Here is a 21,372-nt window from a genome sequence, read left to right on the forward strand (position 1 = left end):
GCCTCTTTGTCTCTGCTTTATTGATCCAGCTCGCATCACCAAAACTTTCAGATGCGTTTCCCAGCACTACGACGGGAGCGCCGTTCCTTGAGGGTGCTGTGGTCTGTCACCAATTCAAATGAGGCTGTTTCCCCCTGTTTCCTGTAGTGTTTCTTGCAACTTATCTTCCCGTAGACAAGCACAAAGCCACGGCATTGCTTCCCCTTCATCCTGCCTCCTCTACAGGACCTGGAGAAATATCCCCTTACCTACAACTATTCAGGTGTGGGAGCCCTCATCACAGCCTAATGGCCAAGGAGGAAAGCTCTAAGACTTCCCTGTCCTCACACTGACTAAAAGCAGGTGTTGTGCTCCCTCCCCGGGGCACTGCAGCCCATTCAAGGGGCTGTTGATGCTGCTCCTGCCCTTCCTTGGTCACAGCAGGGATTTCTTTTCACTCTGCTCCTTCCGTTCCCCAATAGGTTGCAAAAGTCCACTGCTTGCAGCCTCCCAAAACTGGGGGGAAAAAAGCACACAACAAAAAAACTCTGCCCGTTGCTCAAGAGCTCTGAGTGCTGCTCCCCCCCCCCCCCCCCCCCCCCCCCCCCCCCCCCAGGGTCTGCCCCACGTCCCCGGGCTCGGGGAGCTCTCCAAGGAGCAGCCCCCGGCCCCTCTCGGGGCAGCCTGTGCCAGGGCTCCGGCACCCGCCCGGCCCAGCAGTGCTGCCTGAGGGGCAGGGGGAGCCGCCGGGGCTCCGGGCTGGGCCCGGGGCCTCTGGGCCCGGCCCTGGGCACCGCCGAGCAGAGCCCGGCTCCGGCCTCTCCGCACCTCCCCGCGGGTCCTGACGGCCATGGGGGAGCTCCCCCGGAGCCTCCTCTGCTCCAGGCCGAGCAGCCCCAGCTCTCGCAGCCTCTCCTCACAGCACGGGGGCTCCGGGCCGGCAGCACCCTGGGGACCCTCCATTGGACTCTCTCCAGTATGTCCATGTCCCTCTTGTACTGGGGGGGCCAGAACTGGACCCAGCACTCCAGTGCTGAGCAGAGGGGCAGGATCCTTCCTCATGCCCTGCAAGGCAGGGCCCACACGGAGGCAGAGCAGTTGGTACATGGGCTGTGGGGAAACGCTGCTCTTACCAAACCTGCCTCCCAAAAGGCCTCATGGCTGTGAGAAACCCAGTGCACCCAACCAGAATTTTAGACTGCCAAGAAATCCTTGAAACTCACTTCCTAGGTCACTTTTTTTTTTTTTTTAAATAACTTTATAAACATTTTTTCCTCCCAAATGTTGAAAACAGCAGCATTGTTTTTGCTTTTTATTGTGTGTGTGTTTTTTAAAGCAACAAACATCGTGTTGATTCCCCAAATCCATGCTGAAAGTCATTTAGCAAAGGATATTTTTATCAGTGTCTTGCAATCAGTGCGCAGATATACGGCTTTTTTTTTTTTTTTAAGCCGATCTCCTTTAATGTTTTACCTTCTGAAAAAAAAAAAAAACAAAACACCTTTTGCTGAAACACAGGAGCCTTTTGAAGTGCCGTCGCTTTGTTGGAGGCTCGCTCTTCCCGGAAGGGGGGTGTAGCACCTTCCCGCACCACAACCACGCGCTGCTTTGTGTTCTCCAGCCAAAGCTGCTTTTAAAAGGCACCGATCAAAACAAGCAAGGAAGCAGAAAAAAAAAACACACACACACATACACACTTCTTTCCCCTTCCTTCCTTCAAATTAATACTACTTTCACTGTCCTCGTTTGTCTCATCCAACGCGGCCCAGCTGCCAGCTGATTTATGTGCCCAAGGGGCTCCAACCCAGAGCCCTGCTCCTTGGTTTGGGATCCTCCATCCTGAGCAAAGCACCGAAATCACCCTCCAGGCCTGGCTGCACTCACCAATTTTAACCAGTTACAGAACCCAGAAAGCCTTTCAGTGAACAAATCGATGATGCTGAGCACAACCGGGCCAGGAGGGAAGGGCGGCCAAAGCGTCCTCTTGCCTTTGTGGCTTCTCTAAATGCGACTTGTGCTCGTTACCTCATCGTTTTGGTTTTATTACCCAGGACTGCTGACCTCCAGCAACTCCTTGGGCACCTCCTGGCCAAGGCCAGGCTGGATGGGGCTTTGGGTAACCTGGTTTGGAGTCCCTGGCGGTGTCCCTGCCCACGGCAGGGGGTTGGAACTGGATGGGCTTTCAGGTCCCTTTCAACCCAAGCCAATCTGTGATTCCGTGACTCTAAGAGCCCTCCGGAGTAGGGATGGGATTAGAACAGGCTCTTGGGCAGTGCTGCGAAGACAAACGGCTGCTTCCTGCAGCACGTGGTGGCCCCATGGCCGCCTGCCCCAGCCCAGCCTTGCCCCAGGCTCGGGAGAAGCCTCACAGGGACAGGAACAGGGGCACAGCCGCCCAGCACCGCACAACACCGAAGCACCGCTGTAGCATCCAGCCCCTGCACCCCCCAAAGACATCCTTACAAAGACGCATCTTTCTCAAACAAACTCATTTATCCATAGTTTGAAAGGTAAAAGACGCGTTTTTTGTCTTGCTCGCGTCCAAGGCCTCTCCGGGGCCTTCACACCAGACAGCTTCGTACACAAAGGACTATAAGAGAAATCCATCTTTGTTGAGTTATACATTTTTATTTTCTAATAGGTACAATACTAAAATAAACACAAATTAAAAAAAAGTTTTATTAAAACAAAACTGTACAAAAAAGCAGTTATACTACATTTTAATTACAGAACAGTCTACTGTCCAAAAGGCACTAATCCAGAATAGGAGATACAATGATACAGGACTCATTTTAACTATTTTAATCAATACAATAGAGCACTTGTTTCTCTGTCCATTCACATATAGAAACAAGGACTTTTGCTACAGTCATTACACACTGTTATAAATATGAGCCCTACATGTAAAGATGCAGTATCGCTCTCCCTGGGCCAGAATTCAGCTCAAACAAGGCTAGAAATTAAAAAATAATTACAAAAAAAAAAAAAAAAAAGGAGAGAGCAAAGGACACAAGGGAAGTAGTTGATACTTCATACTTTCGCAGTACCTGCTGCCTACGGAAGATGTGACGAGTGTTAACCTCACCTTCGTTTTGTGGCTGGGAACTGAAGCACACAGAAAGGACCGGTTTGCCTCCAGGGTTTGCAGCAAGTCTGTGGCAGAACTGAAAGGTGAGCTTACAGCACCTGATTCCCAAGGCTTTGCATTTTTTTCCCGCTATAACCTGTTTTATCCAGGCCTCCTATGACCCTCTCATCCCCTGGACAGGTCTCCAAACGATAATGCAGAAGGAACAATCCCCAAGTGCACGGTGGGAGAAAAAGGAGGACTTTTCTCCTTGCAGCAAAACGCGGAGCAGACCCACTCAACACCTTGCAGATAAAGGCAGTGATTCAGAGAAGATTTTAGCAAATTCTTCTTAAAAATCAGTACCTTTACTGCAAGGGAATCGAGCCATGAGAAAATGGACCTCGTTTGCTGCAAGTGCTCTTCCAGCAACGCACCCAACTGTTGCAAAGCCACCGGAGACGCGTGGCTCGCGTGCAGCTCCTGCTGGGGATGGAAGGGTGCGTTGGAAGTGGCACAGGGGAAGTGACAGCACTGGCTTGCCGACTTGCCCTCCTGAAAGCAAAAATACACTTTGGCAGAGCGCAGACAGCTGTGGGGAACACGAGGTCCCCAGAGCTCCTCGCTCCATCTTCCTCCATGGTGGTGTTACCTGAGATGCGCTCCCCTGTGATGTTCACTGCTGCTTCCTGGCCTTTTCTTGTCCGCTACAAGGATCCGCTCGTCCTCCCTCCCAGTCTGTGCTACTGCTTTCTTTCCCCCCTGAAATATCAGGCTGAGGAGCAGTAGCAAAGATGCTACAGACCGTGGATGGCGTGGAGAGCGTGCTTGGAGAACACGCGTGTGCAAAGCAAGCAGCCAGCGCCGAAGATCTGACGTTACCGCTAGGAGCAGCGACACAACGTGCCCACCAAAAGCCAACGAATAAATACCACGCTCTCGGCTGAACAAGCAGCCCCGGTTAAGATAAAGGCCTAGGCACGTCTGCAGGGCCGTGATGAGGATGAGGAGCATTGCCCAACGCTTTCGAGGTGGACGAGGTTTAACACGCAGGCGGGAGAGGGATACTGCACCTTTCGAACAGTGTCATACACATAAGACAAAGACAGGCATCTGGATGTTAACAAAAATAAGTAACAAAGAAATATGATTAAACAAAATCTCTTCTCACATCATCCTATACTACATCCTCCTTCTGCTTAGCAGAAAATTGTACGTACACAAAAATACAAATACACAATTTTGTAGAACAGTCTGATTTTAATATATTTATATATATTTATATTTATATGAGTGGCAGGTTAGTTCATTATATAGAGCTTTTTGCACTTTTGGCTCATATGCAACAAGGCTTTATAAATTCAGCTTTAGCTTTCATTCAGGTTTTATAGCTTCTTGAACATTTGTTTTCACATTTAAAGCAGCATCCAATTTGCAAGAGGAGTTGGTGGTGGCTACAGCAAGGATCAGGTCACGAGGTTACTTGGGGGCGAGGGGGGAATATACATTCCAGTGTGTGTGTGTGCGCGCTAGTGCTAATGGAAAAAAAGAAGAACAGACTGTGACCGTATGACTCCAGGATACCATGTTTACCTCTTGAGGTAGGCAGAACACCTACAGCAGATGAGACACGGGTGCGGTTTTCATCGGGGCACGCGGCGCGAGGAACGGACACGCGGGTGGAAGATGCCGACAGAGGGACGCACGGAGACCTAAGAACCTGCTGGCGAGTTGTGCTGACCAGCAGAGGCTGGACACAGCTCACCTCGTATTATTTCTGCATTTAGCAGACCCATGAAGTTAGCTGCCAGCCACCCGGCACGCACGAGACCACTTCGCTCCCACCCTGCGCCCACCGCGGCCGCGGAGCGAAACGAAGACGCACAGAACCTGAAATGGCAAACCAAGTCCCCAGCGCTTGGCTAGGGCGGGCTTTTGGTCGGGGCCTTTGCTTTTCTTTTTCTCTTTTTGTGCCTCTGACGCTGTTCCGTTGTCTTTTCCCTTCTAGGTTTGCAGCGCTCACTCCTACATTAATCTTTTTTCAATTACAACCGCGGTTATTGACAATCGCTTTGTTTAGAAAAAAAAAAAATCACAGTTTAAAAAAAGGCATCTCTAGAGCAGGGCAGCAGTACAATGTCAAACGGTCGGCGTGTGTTATAGGCTCCACAAATGCTTTATTTTCATTAGTACCCCAGCAATAGATTCCCATTTGATCATTGCTTGTATCAACTCCCATCAACATCCTACAAGCTAATTTTCTGTTCTCTGCGAAAGAGATGTCCTTATAGCTTTTCTTGCCAATAGTAATTTCCTAGGCTTTCCCAACTCATGTGTTATTAAGTTGTCAGAGTGAAAACAACATTTTGTTACTAATGAAAAATAAAACATCTACATATGGATTGCTTTCATTTTCGGAATCCTTAAGTGGTACTAATACATCTTAATAGTGTTCTGTTATTTTTATTTCCTTTTACTATGGTCAGAAGAAATTCTTCAATGCAATTTTTTAAACTAGCATCGATATCTATCTTTTCTTTTACCCACATAAAATTCTCCTGTATGTTTACAAAATTATAACCACCTGCCAACAGTTAAATTACTTTGACAAAAACGCTTAGCAGGTGCCGCTATTATAAGCCTAGAAATAATTAAGAATATAGGAAGAAACTGCCTCTGTGATTCCAAAACGGGGTGATTAAATATGCATATTAGCCACTTCTACCCAGAATCTCAGACGTACGGGCATCCAGAGATGCATGATTAATGCATGAAGCTATTTGCATCTGTAATCCAAGAGGCAGCTTCCTACCAAATTCTCTCCAAGCTTCCCCCTCTTCCCCGTCCACCCCAAGCTGGAGATTGCTAAGGTTAGGCTGAGGAACAAGATTTGTTAAGGAGTTCCCCGCCAACAAGTTTTAGGCTGAAAATCGAGGGGGGCAGCACGGGGAAGGAGTGGAGATTTCTTTCCAGCCGGGCTCTGCGGGGCTCCGGATCCCTGCTGCTCCTCGGGAGCCTCACGTGCGGAGGGACTGCAGGGAGGGCACGTTTCTTAAGAGGGAAATGAGGTCTAATCCTATTCCTCCAGCTCACTCTGGAGTCCTGTTACTCACTTAGGCACTTTTTAAATTGACACTAAGAAAAAAAAAATAATTAAAAAAGTACTGCACATATTTCACACTTCCTGGGCTTTCACGGGCCTTGGGAAGATCGTAGAGACCAAGAGGGAGACAGCCAAGGCGATCCGTCAAGAAAATAGTGCTCCCCACGGACACAAGTGACTTTTACTTGTCACCCTCTGATAGAACTGCTGTTGAACTAAATCTAGTCTAGATTTGTTATTCCTGTATTATCTTTAAGGTAAAAAGCCTGTCCTGCGGTGGTCCTGCGGCACTGTGCTAGCACGTTATCGTACTGGAGCTGACACCTGACTTCCAGAGAGGCATGGGGCTCTCCCAGTCCCAACCGGTGGCGCTGAGCACCTGTACTGGTTTGAGCCAGCACTGCCCTTCGCCTCCAAGAACAACCCTGATGGCAAAGCGAGGAGGGTCGGCTGCTGATGAGATATGGAACTATGTTGCTTACACCACGGCTAGATCCAAAAGTCTTGTACTGCAACGGGTGATGACATGGAAAATCCGTCCCCCCTCCAAAGAACTACGGGGCTCTCACCCCACAGAATCTAGAAACGAGTCAAAAGCTTCAGGTAGCACAAGTCTCCACATGTCGTCTAAACGTATGCAAAAGGCAAAGAGAAAGAGAAAATTCAGTGGATAATGCTGAAAGACGGGCAGATTGAAATCCAATCTATTTTCATTATTGTATCTATTTGGAGAAGCCATTTCATTTCAAGTTTCTCTAATCACCTTCAAATCTAAAACAACTTTAAAAAAAATTAAAAAGCAACTGTGGCTGCCGCAGGTGATCCCCAGCCCTGGCTGAACGCCGTGACAACCAGTACACAGCCCCTTCGGCGAGGCTATGCAAATCCGTGCATCCTGTCCCAAACCCTTGCAGTAAAAAAGCAGGCAACAACAAACTAACTGTATCAATTAATCCAGCTTCCAACAGTAAGTGCAAGCAAGACAAAATAAAATTGAAGGAAAAAAATTGCTACTACCTCTGTTAACCACGGTCCAACACTTGGAACAACGTTTTTTTCACGTAGGAGGCTTCAAGTAAAAGCCTGCTGTAAAAGGATTGAATATATGAACTTTCTTCTTTTTAAATGGTCAGAGTGGACTCTGGAAAATGTTTCATGTTCATACTTCACTACGGACAATAGGTAGCTGGACTTCAAGTAGGCAACTGATACAGCACCATCTAATAGGCAGAAGGAAAGGTGAATCTGAGATGACTTGGACTAAAGTATTAAAAGAATTTAGAAAACACCTAACTATAAATACACCGCCTGATGTTGCGAAGGTAATAAAGTGCCTGTAGAGGAAAAGAGAAGAATGAGAAGAGGGATGAAATTCAAATGGCGGAAGTCAACAAAGACTCTGAAAGGGGAAAAGGGGCACAGAAAGCAACCGGTTAGCCCCAACAAGAGTGGGAGAGGCAACATCCAACAACTAGCACAGGGAGCAAAACCAAACGGATAAACCTGAGCACTCTAACTGTGCAAGAAACGTCAAATTAGCGGGTTACAAAGAACGGCCACATCTGTGAAATACCTGTATTTTCCCAAGTTAATTTGCTAGAATATCACTGAACATCTACTGAAGTGCAAGGCGCAGTGCCAGTCTTCCCAGTAAAAAAGACAGTCCCAACATTAATAAAAAAAGATTATACTTAGAAGTTACTCTGTCCCTGATTTGTTGACCTAAGCATCAAAACTAAAAGGAGGGGAGGGAGGAGCGCTGCTAACCATGCTGAAAAACCCCAAGGTCTTTTGTAGAGCAAAAAGCTCAAAAGTTTTCAAAAGATTTGGAACCAAACCTAAAATTCAGTACTGGATGGCTCTGTTATTAGCATGGAAATCATATATATCACTTAGTTAGAGACCATATGACTACTGGGTTCAGGTTAGAGCACATCACTGTAAAAAAACCATTGGTAAACCAGGTAAAACGGATTACCGAGGCGAGAAGGAGCTTGGATGAAAGACAGAAATAATCTCCATGAAGCAGCACAACTAAAGTTTGGGAAAGAAATGTGTGAAATTCGGTACCAACAAGAATCGGCTTCAGAAGAAAGTGAATGACTTAGAGCAATGGAAGGAGGTGTAACTCAAAACACTCATCTGGAATTCCTTCAGGGAAGCATAGGCTCAGTGTAAGAACTTATTTCAGGAGGAGACATCAGTTCAGCAAGACGCCTTCTGGTGGCTGTGATATTTTTGAAGCGCTCTGGCAATTGATAAAAGCATTTGTAAAAACAGTTGCTTGAGGCAATGCAGCTACAGGAAATGGTCACGACTGATCAACGTTTTTTCATGTTAAATAATTTTACGGTGAATCTGCCCAGGTAACAATAGAAAACATCGCAAGGTACCCTTAACAACTGGAATTCATGTACCCAAATGTCTAATATAGAGAATAGCAACAAAGAAGTTAAGATTAGAAATTCAGACTGACCTGGTCTGGCTTTTGGTTGGGCTCTTTTTTGCTTTTACACGAGAAGCAAAATAGAAAGGTTGAACAGAGTAACGCTGTTCCAGAGCTACCACAGCTGCTCAACAAGGCTGGGAGGATGTATCGCTGTCTCAGTAGAACAGATACACTGAATCTGTAAGATACTGAAGCAAATCTAAGTAATACAGCAGCATACATAAACCACCTTTTATCAAAACTACATTTGTTTGATTCCCATTACGGCAGAAGTACAAAGTGTAAAAAGGTATTTATCATACATAACTGGAACTTCCCGTGGTTTAAGGCACAACATGTTCTCTGATGGAAAGTCATACTTTTTAAAAGAAGTTCGTACTGCAGAGAACCCCTCTAGTACTCAAATCTCTACAAACGATTAAATACTAAGAACAGGTTATAACTGTAAGAGTAGAAGACAAGTCTACCTCTTTGGAATCAGAGTTTTACAATTAAGGCCAGAAGGGACCAGTCTATCACCTACAAGGAGACCCTGCTTATCATGTGGGTTCTCAAATGTCTGATGCAAACTTCCTACTCTGTCTTCATCCAGTGGGATGAACAAACCATCCTGCCCTTCCAAATGCAAAAAAAAAAAAAAAATCCCCTAAGGATTTATAAACATAAACAGACTTCCCACCCCAACACATTTACAAATGCCTTCTTCATGTCCATGGATACTTCACTGACTTCTTTACTCCTAATCAGAAGCCTGATTTTCAAGCTTGTTTCACTGAATTGAATTACTGACAATGCAACCTCAGGACAGTTTTGTTCCTGCTCTGCTGTAAATCTTAGCAGGAATTAACTGAGTGTTGTTGAAATCTAGGGGCAATTCTCAACTGGAGTAAACTCTAGTAGCTCTGCAAATGGGAGGATCTGTTCCCTAATCTCAGATAGTATTTATTGTCTCCAAACACCTGGAGAAACAGGGCTGTGACTTGAAAGAGCTCTAAAGGAAAGGAAGAGAGGCAGAATTAAACTGTTACTGCCCAGTGAGCAGCTGTGTGCTTAGCTAAAGTGACAGGCAGCTACCCCTACGACAAACAGAAGAAAAGCACGTCTCAAATTCCAACAGCAGCTCCTCATAATGCTATAAGGTGTGCCTGGCCCAGAGAAACATACGCTGGATATCTCAGGGCATTTAATAAGCTGCTTCAACTATCTCACAGAATCACAGAATCATCTAGGTTGGAAGAGACCTCCAAGATCTCGTCAGTAAAGCGTCCAAGATGTTTACCTTTCTCAACCAGTAATTACACACTTTGCACGGCGCACCTAGTCTTTCTCAGCATCACATTTCCCCTTTGCCATGCTGAACCCAGTGTAGCTCCATCTAAACTCAGAGCAGCCTACTCAGTGCAGAAAGGTGAAATGTTCTCACTGCTACTTTCCACTCCAAAATTTCATCAGACCTTTTGAGCAGAAGGCAGCTGGAATGTGCCAGGGGAGTGTCTATGCCGTTTGGTCTTGTAAAGATCTGCTTACTTGCCGTGAAGTATAAATGAAAAGGTTTGCGCTCTGGTATAGGAAAAACTGGACAGTGAATTGATATTGTGAGTCCCTGGCTCTGGTTAACTCCTGAATGATGTTTTCAGCACTGTCACTACAGTCCTGTCAAAGAGAGATAGCAGCAATGTTATCAGCCGACAGGCAAAAAAATCCAACATCAAATGTGCTTTGAGGAATGGAATATACGCTCAATATTCTTACTGTAATATATCAAGAAGTATTAATTAATAATTTGCTTTCATTAAGTCTTTGTCCTCCTTGAGCAATTTGACAGATAAACTTCGTAAGTAAAATGTATTTTTAAATTTCCAATGATGTAAAATACATCTCAGAAGGCTGAAGTCAACCTCTTAATTACAGAGGTGGGTTATTTAAGCTACATATGCCATCTTGCCATAGAATGGAAGACTTTAATTAGTTCAGGAGAAGGGGCGAGAAGAAGGATAGGAAGCTGTATCGAGGCTGGTGACAGCAGCAAGTCAACACCCCAAAATTTCTGTCCTAGGAAAGAAGTTCCTACCATTGCTCCTGTGAGTAAGTACCACCAGTGCTAGCGGTGCTGGAAGAACCAAGTACTCAGGACCCATAAATCTGTTCTGAACCACAGTGACAAGGGATGAGATTTGCAGAAGTATTTCGGTACAAAGAAGCTGAAAAGTAACCGAAAGATTTAAATAAGAGCCTAAATAAGTTAAGTTCCTAACTCCTTTGCAAATCCATTGAAGCTAGGAACATGCTGACTTTTCTAAATGTGACCAGGAGTCTATATATGCACCTTTACATACCGAAAAGCTTCAGAAACTCATCTGATAAGTAGCTACAGCAGGAGAATAGCACTATAGAAAAATATGGTCAAAAAGTTTACAGGCAAGCTCTGCAGTGCTCGAGACTGACTGGCAGATACCGTTTTTCAGAAAAACAGAATAGAAAGGCACCTAACACCCTACAACAGATGCCTTTTCGGAACCTGGCCATGTATCACAGAAAGATGATGGTGTAATTAATTATAGGACATCACCACAGCTCCTCTCCTGCTGTATGGCAGAATACTCTTGAGGCAATTATCCAGCTGCAGGCTCCTTAGAGATTTCTTAAGAAAGAGGTGAGTTAGCCCCTAACACCACCCCATGCTAAGCACAACAGGAGACAGCAGAGAGCTTCAGGACAGCATAGCTACATACTTGGCAATGACTGCTGGTAAGGCTTTCGAACTGAGACACTACAAAAGATGACGTCAAGTGGCACAAAAGAGCCAGCTACATTCTCCGCTTCGGGAACTGGAGGCTAACAGTGCAATCGGTACTCTCCACCTGCAGGCAGGGTCAAAACACAGCACCAGTAATTCAGTGGAGGCCTGGACCATGGCTAATCTTCCTTAAAACAACTCTACAACCAAGTGGCAAAGCAAGAAGAGCTGATCAAAAACCTGGGTAATTTGCAATCACACTGTCACGCAACTAAATGTTAGTTTTGTTTCTAAAACTCACCAAGGAGAAGTACAAAAACAAGAGGGGGGGAAAAAAAACACAAAAAAAACCCCACCAAAACCATGAAAAATAGGAGAATCAGCTTTGCATAGAAAACTAAACTCAGTTTCAGTCCCTGCTGCTATAAGGTACCGCTGGGAGCAGGTCATTATTTAAGTTTACGAAGTAGCTGTTCCAAGTGTCACTAATAACGCTGGTATTAAAGAGAATTAGGGGGAAGAAGATCTTCTGTTTTCAATCACAGAAAGACAGAAATCCTTTTAATTATGACCATGCCAATCCACATCTTTCTAAAGCAGCTAATTACATGTCAGGAGGACACCCAGTCATTCAAAAGACCTGCCATTACTTTCGCTGCCATACACTTAGGCATTTATCTAACCATCCCAATTACCCTGCCTGCGATTTGAAAGGATTTAGCAGAAGCGTGCTGGATGTTTTGATCAGCAGAACACACCCGCTTCCATTTAACAGGAGAGGGAAGAGAGGGAATGAATGGTGCAGAGCCTGCCAAGCCATCTGAGAGTGGCACGGCACATACAGAAGCACGGCAGGGCCATCACGCAGCTCACCCCAGCGCCATGGATTTGGTTCATTCGTGCTGAAGCTGTTGGCCAGAGCACTCCAAAGCTTACTGGGAAGGACTGGGAAGAGCCCAGCATGACAGCAGCCAACCCAGTTAGTCAGTTTTCTTCTTCAGCCTGATTAAAAGGGGCATTTAAAGTGAGTTTGGGGAGTGTTCACCAACCAGACCTAAAATGACAAATCCTTGACATATCGCCCAACTACTACGCCGATAAGCACCTCGCAGACATCACAGATGGTATCTTGAAAGAGCAAAATGTATTTCTCTACTTTTCCCAGTCAGTACGAGCTAAAGTATGACCTGGATTTTCACAGGGTGCGTGACCTTACCAAAAGCAGAGCAGTTTGTCCCGATTGCTGTAACAGTGCCAATGCCGTCGTAGCTACTGCATCACCTGCGCAAAAACAGGCACAAACAATCCCAAGCTATTTTTATGTGGCAAAACCTAAGGCCAAGGTTAGCCATGAACAACTCTTCAGAGGTTTGAATTTTTCTCCTTACATTTGTTTCACTGGTGCCACCGAGAATACTTGCATTTATTTCATTTTCTTTGTATTTGCTGGACAAAAACCAATATCAAAATGCTGTCGGCTTACCGACAGCCCTCAGAACGACCACGTCCACTTTTGCAGTTATAACACATTTCACCCAAAGGAGAAAAATAATTTTTTGTGTATTTTAAATTTGAATTTATAGCTGCCATCTCTAGAATGCCTCGTGTCATTAATGTGCAATATCTTTAATTGGACAGTTCAAAGCCTATAAATTAGAGGACACTCGCAGAAACTAAAATGAAGGGTTTGGGGCTATGCTTTTCAGCTTGCCAAATGCCCATTGGCCAGTAACCAACTCAAGGAAGGTCCTGAGAAAAAATCCTAGCTGCAAAAAGGCCCAAGGGGGAAAGTTTTATTTTGAAATGTCTCAGCAACTCTTCTCCTTCTAAACTGCAAGGTACTTTTGGCCAGGCCATCAACCTTCCCTTCCAAGAAGTCACAGTGAAAATGCCTGACTCCATGAACTTCCATTCAATTAGCCAGTATCGTGATACAAACCCGAATACTCCTACTAAGAGGCATTAATTCACACACGCACAACCTACAGCTGTCTAATAAGAAGAGGCATATGTTAGGTCAATGACACAGAGCACATTTTTTCAAGACCAATCCTGCCAACAAAAATTCCTGCCAAAAGACAAATGCTACACTAAACTCAAGATTATTGCCTACAAGCTTAAGATTTTGCTCAAAAGAATATTACCAAGTCAAGTAACTTCAAAGAGTGCAAGAGCTACTTGGGTGGGAAGCCCTGTCTAAAATAGAAGCAAAGTTTATTTTGACATAAAAAAGTAGAATTTGCTGGTAATTATCCAACGAACTTGAAAAAAGCTGATGAACCCTGGGGAATGAGGGCTACACAGTGATGTGGCTGGGGTAGGAAGAGGAACAGAAACCTTATGGTAAGAAAATTATTATCTGAAATAAGGAGAATTCCAGGGATAAATGGGGGAAAAGTATATATATATCCAAAAGAAAAGAAAGGAAACAAACAAACAAACAAAAAAAACATCCACAGTTTGCTCACAGTACTTTGGGCAAAATCTCTCTCTGAATCTTAGTAATTTACAGAGAAATGTGTGAATCCAGATTTGCAACAGCGTTGAAATTACACACAGTGAAACAAAATCCTGTATTAAATGCATTAGGGGCAGCATTTTTGAGTTTTGAAAACTCTTACCAATTTTGCCAGTTTTATCTACGTAAAAAATAAAGGACCTTCTCCTTATGAAATCCTGTTACAACCGCCATGTGTCTCTGCGTGACTCAATGACCCAGGTGAACGGCCAGCATGATGCTTTCATTTTACTTCTTTGCAAGCAGCAACTCATTGTGAAGGAAAACCGTTACACTACGTAGGGGAACTGAAAATCTTGAACTCATCTCCATGTTCCTCTGCACCTTAAAGGCAGGAGTCATGCTCGGGATAATGATTCCATGCTGTTCCGTATTGGCAAACACCATCATGAGTTCTTTTCAAAATAACATCTAAATCAGACCTAAAATCTGTCTAGTAGAGTATGTTTTTGTTCTGTTTTTTTCTTTTTTTTTTCTTTTTCCTAGCAGTGACCAACAGCAAACCCTTAAGGAAATAACATAAGGCTCTAAGTATAGAAGATCTAACATACCAGACCAGATCCTCTGAAAATCACCATTTAAAGATCTACTGAACCAAAAATTTCTAGCTTATCATAGTGATCACCAGTGGGCTTAAGTTAAATAATTTTTTTCCTCAAATATGTTCAGCTATGTGAAAATTTTCAAGTCTACACTCACAGCAGCAAGACAATGAAAAATCCTCTCAAAGGCAAAAAGGAATCTGCAGCGCAAGTGTTACGAAAACATGGAGAACTTACCAGCTTGATGTAAGCCAATGAAACAAACAAAATCATTAAAATATCCCTGAAGAACTGTGTAAACAGAGCAAATAATTAATGACATTTATTACTTGATTTATGGCTTGATTAGAACCTGTAGCCAGACCCTGCAAATAAAGCTCATCTCTATTAGGAGAATACATGAGATAACTTTTTATGAATAGGCAAAATAAAAAATAAGAATTAAAAAAAAAACCAACAAGCTAACAGAATTTCATTAAACAAGTGAACACGTATGGATCAAACTCCTTGACCTGAGCAGGCTTACACAGAGTCATAGAATAAATTAGGGCAGAAGAGACCTGGAGGTCTCTAATCCAATCCCCAATCTTGTCCAGTTGAGTTTCGAATATCCCCAAGGATGTGGTTTCCACTGCATTTCTGGGCCATTGTTCTAGCACTCTCAGTGTGAAAATATTTCTCTTTATACTCATCTGGGATTCTCCTGATGGAAATTTGAGCCCACTGCCCCTAATATCTTCACTACGCACCTCTGAGAAGAGTCTGGCTCTGTTGTCTCTAAAGCTACCCATTAAGACAGTTCAAAATCAAAATAAGATCTCCCCAGAACAGCCTGAAAAAAAAAACAGCTCTCTCAACACTCATTATGTGACATGTGCTCTGGCCCTCACATCTCAGCAGCCCTATGATGGACTCACTCCTGTCCAAAACTGGACACAATACTCCAGATGTGCTCTCCCAAGTGATGAACAGAGGGGCCTAATCACTTTCCTTGACCTGCTGACAGCTCTTCCTAATGAGATTCCTTAATTGCTGCAAGGGCACGCTGCTGACTCATGACCAACTTGTTCACGTCCAACGTATGAGTAATGGGATCACGCTGTACCAGTATCTATGCTTATAGTGTATTAGATGGCTCTACAACTCTAGGACATCAATGGATAATATGTCTGTTTGCTCCTATTTTTTTGTATGTTTTTGTATGTTATTTTTTTCCAACTCATACTGCTTTTGTACGTATCTGGGATCTCATACTTCAGGAAAAAGACATGGAGAATTCAAAACAAAACCAAAAAAAGAAGTAGAGGTAGAAATTGTTGTTTTAAGAAGACTGTTAGAGACAACAACTCAAGTATAAGGACTTTATCGGCCACAAAATAACAGCCAAAGTTTACCCTACAAAATTAAAAGCAATCTGTGCCCATCACAGAAAAGAAGCATCTTGAAAGATTTCTTCTCTATTCACAGAACAAAAAGGTAGATCCAGCCTGCCACCAGATCCATTACAAGGGAATCCACGTGAGAACGAACTGCAGTAATTCCTGGTTGGCTACAACAAACTGCCAGTGGATTGCAATGCTACAAAACAGACAAAAAAAACTAAACAGGCTCAGTTATCAAGAAAATCCAGATCCAGAAAGACAAAGACAACTTCCCATACTACAGCAGAAAACCTAGAACAAAGTCTAAATCCTGGGATGCTTTCTCCACCAGTTCTCCCAATTACTCTAGATCTAATCAAGGTGCAGTTCTTCTGAAATCATCGCACCAGCATCTGTTCCACTCATGTCAAACCAGAAAATATTTAGTCAACTGCAAATTGTCCATTTTGAGCTTTCAGAATAAAGGAAATAGGCTGCCACGAGCATCCTGATGTCTCACTCTTTCCTCGTACCTTTTGTAGACAGGTGCAAACCAAGGTGAAAAAAATTAAACATGCCATGGAAATCTTTTAATTTATTTTTTTTTAGGACAACTGATTGCCTAGTTAAGTCATTTGTTATTTCCTCTGGTGAGAAGATGCTGGGGGAGAGCAGCAAACTGATATATACCTGGAAGCTACAGACAAGGAGAATCTGGCAATCTCCAGTTGTTCATAAGTGGTTTATCTGTTTAACCTTCATATTGGATATTGATGCATGATGAGACCAGCAGCTACCTGACACTGACAGACAGAATTAAGGCCAGATTGTTCTACATCAGATGGTACAGACATACGATTTTAGTGGTGTTACTTTGATCCTGCATCACATGGACCAACAATCAGGACATGGATGTTTTAGTACTATTTTTATTTTTATTCTTTCCTATTGCTTTAAAAAGGCAGTGCTTGAAACAATGACTTTTTTTTTTAAGATGCTATAGTAAGCAATATTTCTTTTAAAATTGCGGCTGTCCAACAGTTTGAGCCTGTTCTTTTTAAAATGAAACAGCCAGAACAAATGGTGGTGGCAATCCCAACATAAAGAGGCCATCGATTATTAAAATCTCCTTACTATAAATCGTGGATGTTGCTTGTCAGCTTGGTGTGTGACTGTAGTATGAATAAGAAGGTAAAATTCCACTAAGGCTATAGTTTGCTCGATCATTCTGCTGTGCAAAAATAGAAAGAAAAGCTCTCCTCCCGTCCTTTCACTCCTTAGTACCAAAACATTCATACACACGTTAAGTAAAAAACTGCAATGGTGCAATGGTAGCTGATCCAATTCCTTTTTTTCCTGAGTCTGCCCTGATGCTACTTACGAATTTGCCTACTCAAGAACTGCAATAAAACAGAAAAAGACGGCTTCATTCTGCTTCAGTGATCTATACCTAAGGAAAGCACATAAATTTTCCAATGAAATCCATAAATGAAAGACGAGGCCAAGCTCTACCTATTTATCTTCGAAGTTACGGAGACAAAGAGGTGCCAACTCTGTGCCCTCTGAAAGCACAAAATCTCCTCCACACTTACCTAAGCAATTTTTGCAAGATTAACAGATGTAAAGATGATCTAGTTAGCCTACACCTTGAAGGGGTTTAGGCTGCCTGAAAACCTGCTGAGGAACCACATTTTAGGAATTCACAATGCTATCGGAGAGCTATGCATGAGGAAGGGAGGGAGGATGAGAACAAACCAAGTAATTGCAACTTCCCTTCATCCCCTCCACCTTCAGAAGTGGACGAGAGAAAAAGGAAGACCATCCTTCAAAATTAAGCTATTTTCCCCTCTTAAGCTATTCCCACGTAAACGTAAAAAATGGAATGTTGTGGAAATACTATGCAAATTTTTATATATCTATATACAAAAATTTACATAGTTTTTTTTTTTCTTTTTTAAACGTAACGCAGTCCTGCCCGTCTCTAACACTTCCCGTGCTGTTTCCATTGAAATGTTTCCTCTTACCGGCAGCAACATATCATTTTATCAGGATGCCAGGAGATCATTTCCACACAATGCCAGCAGATGTAATTTTCTTAGATGCACACACAGTTCATCATTTAGATACTAGATGACAAGGTGATCGCAGGGTGACTCTGTAATGCAAGTTTGCTGTTTGGCATTTTGAATTCTCAAATGATAAAAAAAAGACTTATCAAATATAAATATCTTTAAGAAAAAAGTAACAAAAGTGCTACATATGATCAAGGAAAACAATTCCATTAGTTTCTGCTACTTAAAGTAGGTTTGCTTTACAAATATTACCACATCCATTATCAGTATGGCTTCCAATTATTAATTAAATTGCTCGTAGCAGTATAGCTTTCTCACATCTTAACAAGGACAGAGTAAAGAGAACACAAAACATTCACACCCCATTTCTCAGGTAAGAGATCCTCCTGCCTTTAAGCAAATACAAAAGTTCATATTTAGGAGAATATTTATGCTATGATGGTTAACTAGCAAAGGTCAGATGCAAAAGTTCTCCAATAACCCTTCAGGCTAGTTGGGGTGTAGGCATTAGTTACACAGACGTGTAAAAATTCACTCACCCATTTCATGACCTTAATACCTTCCTGGAAAACATTGCTTTTGAAAGTGGCAAAGTGGAGAGGGGAGTAGGGTGGGGACAGAAAAGGTGAGAGGAAGAATAAAAAGTGAACTTGTTAGTGACAGATCAATAGAGTCTAGACCTCTTCTGAGCAGGCACTGCTAGCCATGCCAAATAATGAATAGTGGTTTTGAGAAGTGGACTGTTGTCCATTAGACATTCAGCTCATTTTTCATATGATCCCAGGCTGGGCTTCAATCATGGTCCCAGAGGCAGAAGGCAGTACTTATCCACTAAGCCACGCAGCTTGTGAGAGCAGAGGATGTCTGTGTTGAATATGTGAACATCAACCAAAATATGTGAATGTGTTTCCAATGGACATTCTCAGCACAGCACCCAAAAGTATATCAAGTCACTGTATGACCAGTGAGGCACAGCTTATTGCAGCTGGAAATCATTTATTCCCATGCTGAAGTGGGGTTTCTAGTGTTCTTTTTACTCTCTGTTGATAATCCCAATCTGGTGTCCATCGACCCTGTGCCACTACCTCAGCTTGCATCCTTTCAGTCTCAGAGAAGGAAAAGCATACAGACTATTTTTACACGATCTCTAAGGGTATCCAAGATTTTAAGTGTAGCCTAAGACTTGTAATTGAGGACTGTCTAAAATACCTGGAAGCACTTTGAATGCTAAGACAGAGCAGCAAGATTTTTCTAGCCACTGGGGCTGGGAGAGGGAGGTTGGTTGGTTGATTGATTATTTATTGGGAATTAATACTGAGAGAGTATATGCAAAGGCTGAGGGCACCATGCCATCTTCACAGAACAAGACCCTAACAGCTAACTGACGTACAAGAAACTGCAAAGTTATACTGTAAGAACACATATTAAGGACCGAGGAAAGTCTGCTAAGGTGCTACGTCTAAAACTAAGTTACTTCTCGCTCTGACCCTCCCCCTTCTTCGTATCAGTCGTCGTCTAGAGCCTCTGTCTTGATCTCGTTGGCTCCTTGCCGGGCCAATGCCAAGATGGTGTGGTTTACCGCTGCCATTTCCACGGCTAACGAGATGGGGTCTTGGTGGTCACTATGGCTAGTGCTGTCATCCTGCGCGGGCGGAAACGAGAAAAGAGAAGCGTGGTTACTCCACAAGCAGAAAACCAGCAGGAAAAAAGCTAGGGCATAAATAATGGGCTAGGGGCAGCAAACTGCACGTTTGTTGCAGGGGTACAACATGAAAGGAATTCACACAATTGACTTAGGACTGATTTCCCTCACTGTGCAGATAAAGGTACGCAGGGCATGGGGTGACGCACCTGATTTTCGAGAAATAAATTTAAGGCAAAGGGTGGGAGGGGAGAATATTCAGAGCAAAAAAAATAATTATAAAGATAAAAGTGATATACAACATATGTCAGGAAACTAAACTAAGGCAGAAACTATTACCCACTGCACAAATTCATGCTATGCTTACATTTTGACTACTGCATACAGTTCTGGTCATCCCGTTTAAAGAGGAGATAGCAGAACTAGAAAAGGTAGCAAGATTGGCAGCCAGGAGGAACAGAGGCACGGGGTGGCTCCCTTACAAGGAGGGAATAAATAGACCTAGACTCCTCAGCTTGGAAAAGAAATGGCTGATGGTTGATATGGTAAATGCTTATTACAAATAATCAGTAAACAGGGACCAATTGTTCACTACTTCTGACTTTCTAATAAGCAAGGGTGCTCACTGAAATGATGAGATAATATATTCCGGAGCAGCGACAGGAAGCAGCTCTTCACTTATCACAGACTGGTTGTAGGATTCACTGATTTTTAGATTAGCCAAAAGTAAAAATGGCTTTAAGAAGTGGGGTTAGATAAGTTCATGGAAAATTTGTCTACAGGTAACTATCAAAAAGGAAGTGGATACACTGCCTGGCTCAGGAAGTTCCTCCAAACTACTGCCTTCTAGAACCTGGAAGCTACTATAATAAAATCAGTCTATAATTGTCCTATTCTTTAAAAATACTTTTTCCTGAAATACTGTTACTGACCTCACTCAGAGACAGGAAACAAACCTAGCTTAGCCTTTGGTCTGAGGCACTATCCCATGAAGAAACTGAATTCACACGGGAACTGGGAAAAAGATGCTGAAAACCTCCTAGACAGGTAAGGAAAACAGTGCAAGGATTTCAGGGGACTGGAACTACCATAATTCAAATATCTGGGTGAACATCCTGCCAAATTCGCCAGTTCACTGAACTGAGTGCCATGTATTTCTTCGTGCTTATTTTCTAAAGAGCGTGGTCTCTCAGCTGTAGAAGGACCACTGTGCTGATGACTATGATGCTTGGTAAGCAAAACTAATACAGGGGAAGCTGATGCTACAGGACTGCAATGAAACTTTTAAAATCAAGGAGCAAGAAGGGTTAACTTCCACGGGTACATAATAGCCACAGATTATCAGACCTAAAGTCTGATTGTTCTAGCATAATTTTTATGTGAAGTGGGCATGTTTCTGAGTCTAGATCAGAAATAGAGCTTGGTTTAAAATAATAGGAATGAGAACGAGCAATATTCAAAACTAATTTCAGCTGTCAAATAAATTCATCTGGGACGTTGGGCAAAATCGTGGTTTCCTCTCTTTAAAACGAGGCACTAATAGTGAACACACAGTGATTTTGCCATTATTATTTTTACAGAAAGGAAATGATAAACATCTATCAGTCTTCCAACAGCCGTTAAGTGATGAACATGCAAAATTTAAATTCTAAAATGTGCATTACGTGTTTTTAAATTAAGATGACAGGTGGCAAATGCTGAGGGAGACTGAAGAGACAGGATTTGGTAAAATCCTAAGTTATTTAAAGGAATGCATTCATTTCCAACAAATATAGGGCAAATATTGGGATGTCATCTCAGTAATCTTTACCATGGTAAGAAATACAAAGTTTCAGAGTCCTAGTCACTTCATTAATATTTGGATGAACTTGGTATTTTGAAGTTTTCTAGAGTTTAAGTGCT

General features: G+C 43.1%; 1 protein-coding gene across 23 annotated transcripts in view; it reads right to left on the reverse strand.

The window, feature by feature from the left end:
- Window positions 1-2,587: 2,587 nt before the first annotated feature.
- The window catches only part of HMBOX1 (homeobox containing 1), a 119,524-nt gene continuing 100,739 nt past the window's right edge, over window positions 2,588-21,372 (reverse strand). For 20 of the 23 annotated variants that reach the window (XM_066995105.1, XM_066995115.1, XM_066995112.1 and 17 more), the window contains one exon: window positions 2,588-19,470. In XM_066995105.1, the coding sequence (XP_066851206.1) occupies window positions 19,333-19,470 (138 nt within the window). In that variant the 3' untranslated portion in view covers window positions 2,588-19,332. The remainder of the gene's footprint in view (window positions 19,471-21,372) is intronic. The other 3 variants (XM_066995121.1, XM_066995117.1, XM_066995116.1) reach the window with 1 other exon arrangement.

Source organism: Anser cygnoides, chromosome 3 (assembly GCF_040182565.1).
Source record: "Anser cygnoides isolate HZ-2024a breed goose chromosome 3, Taihu_goose_T2T_genome, whole genome shotgun sequence".
Taxonomy (NCBI): Eukaryota; Metazoa; Chordata; class Aves; order Anseriformes; family Anatidae; genus Anser; species Anser cygnoides.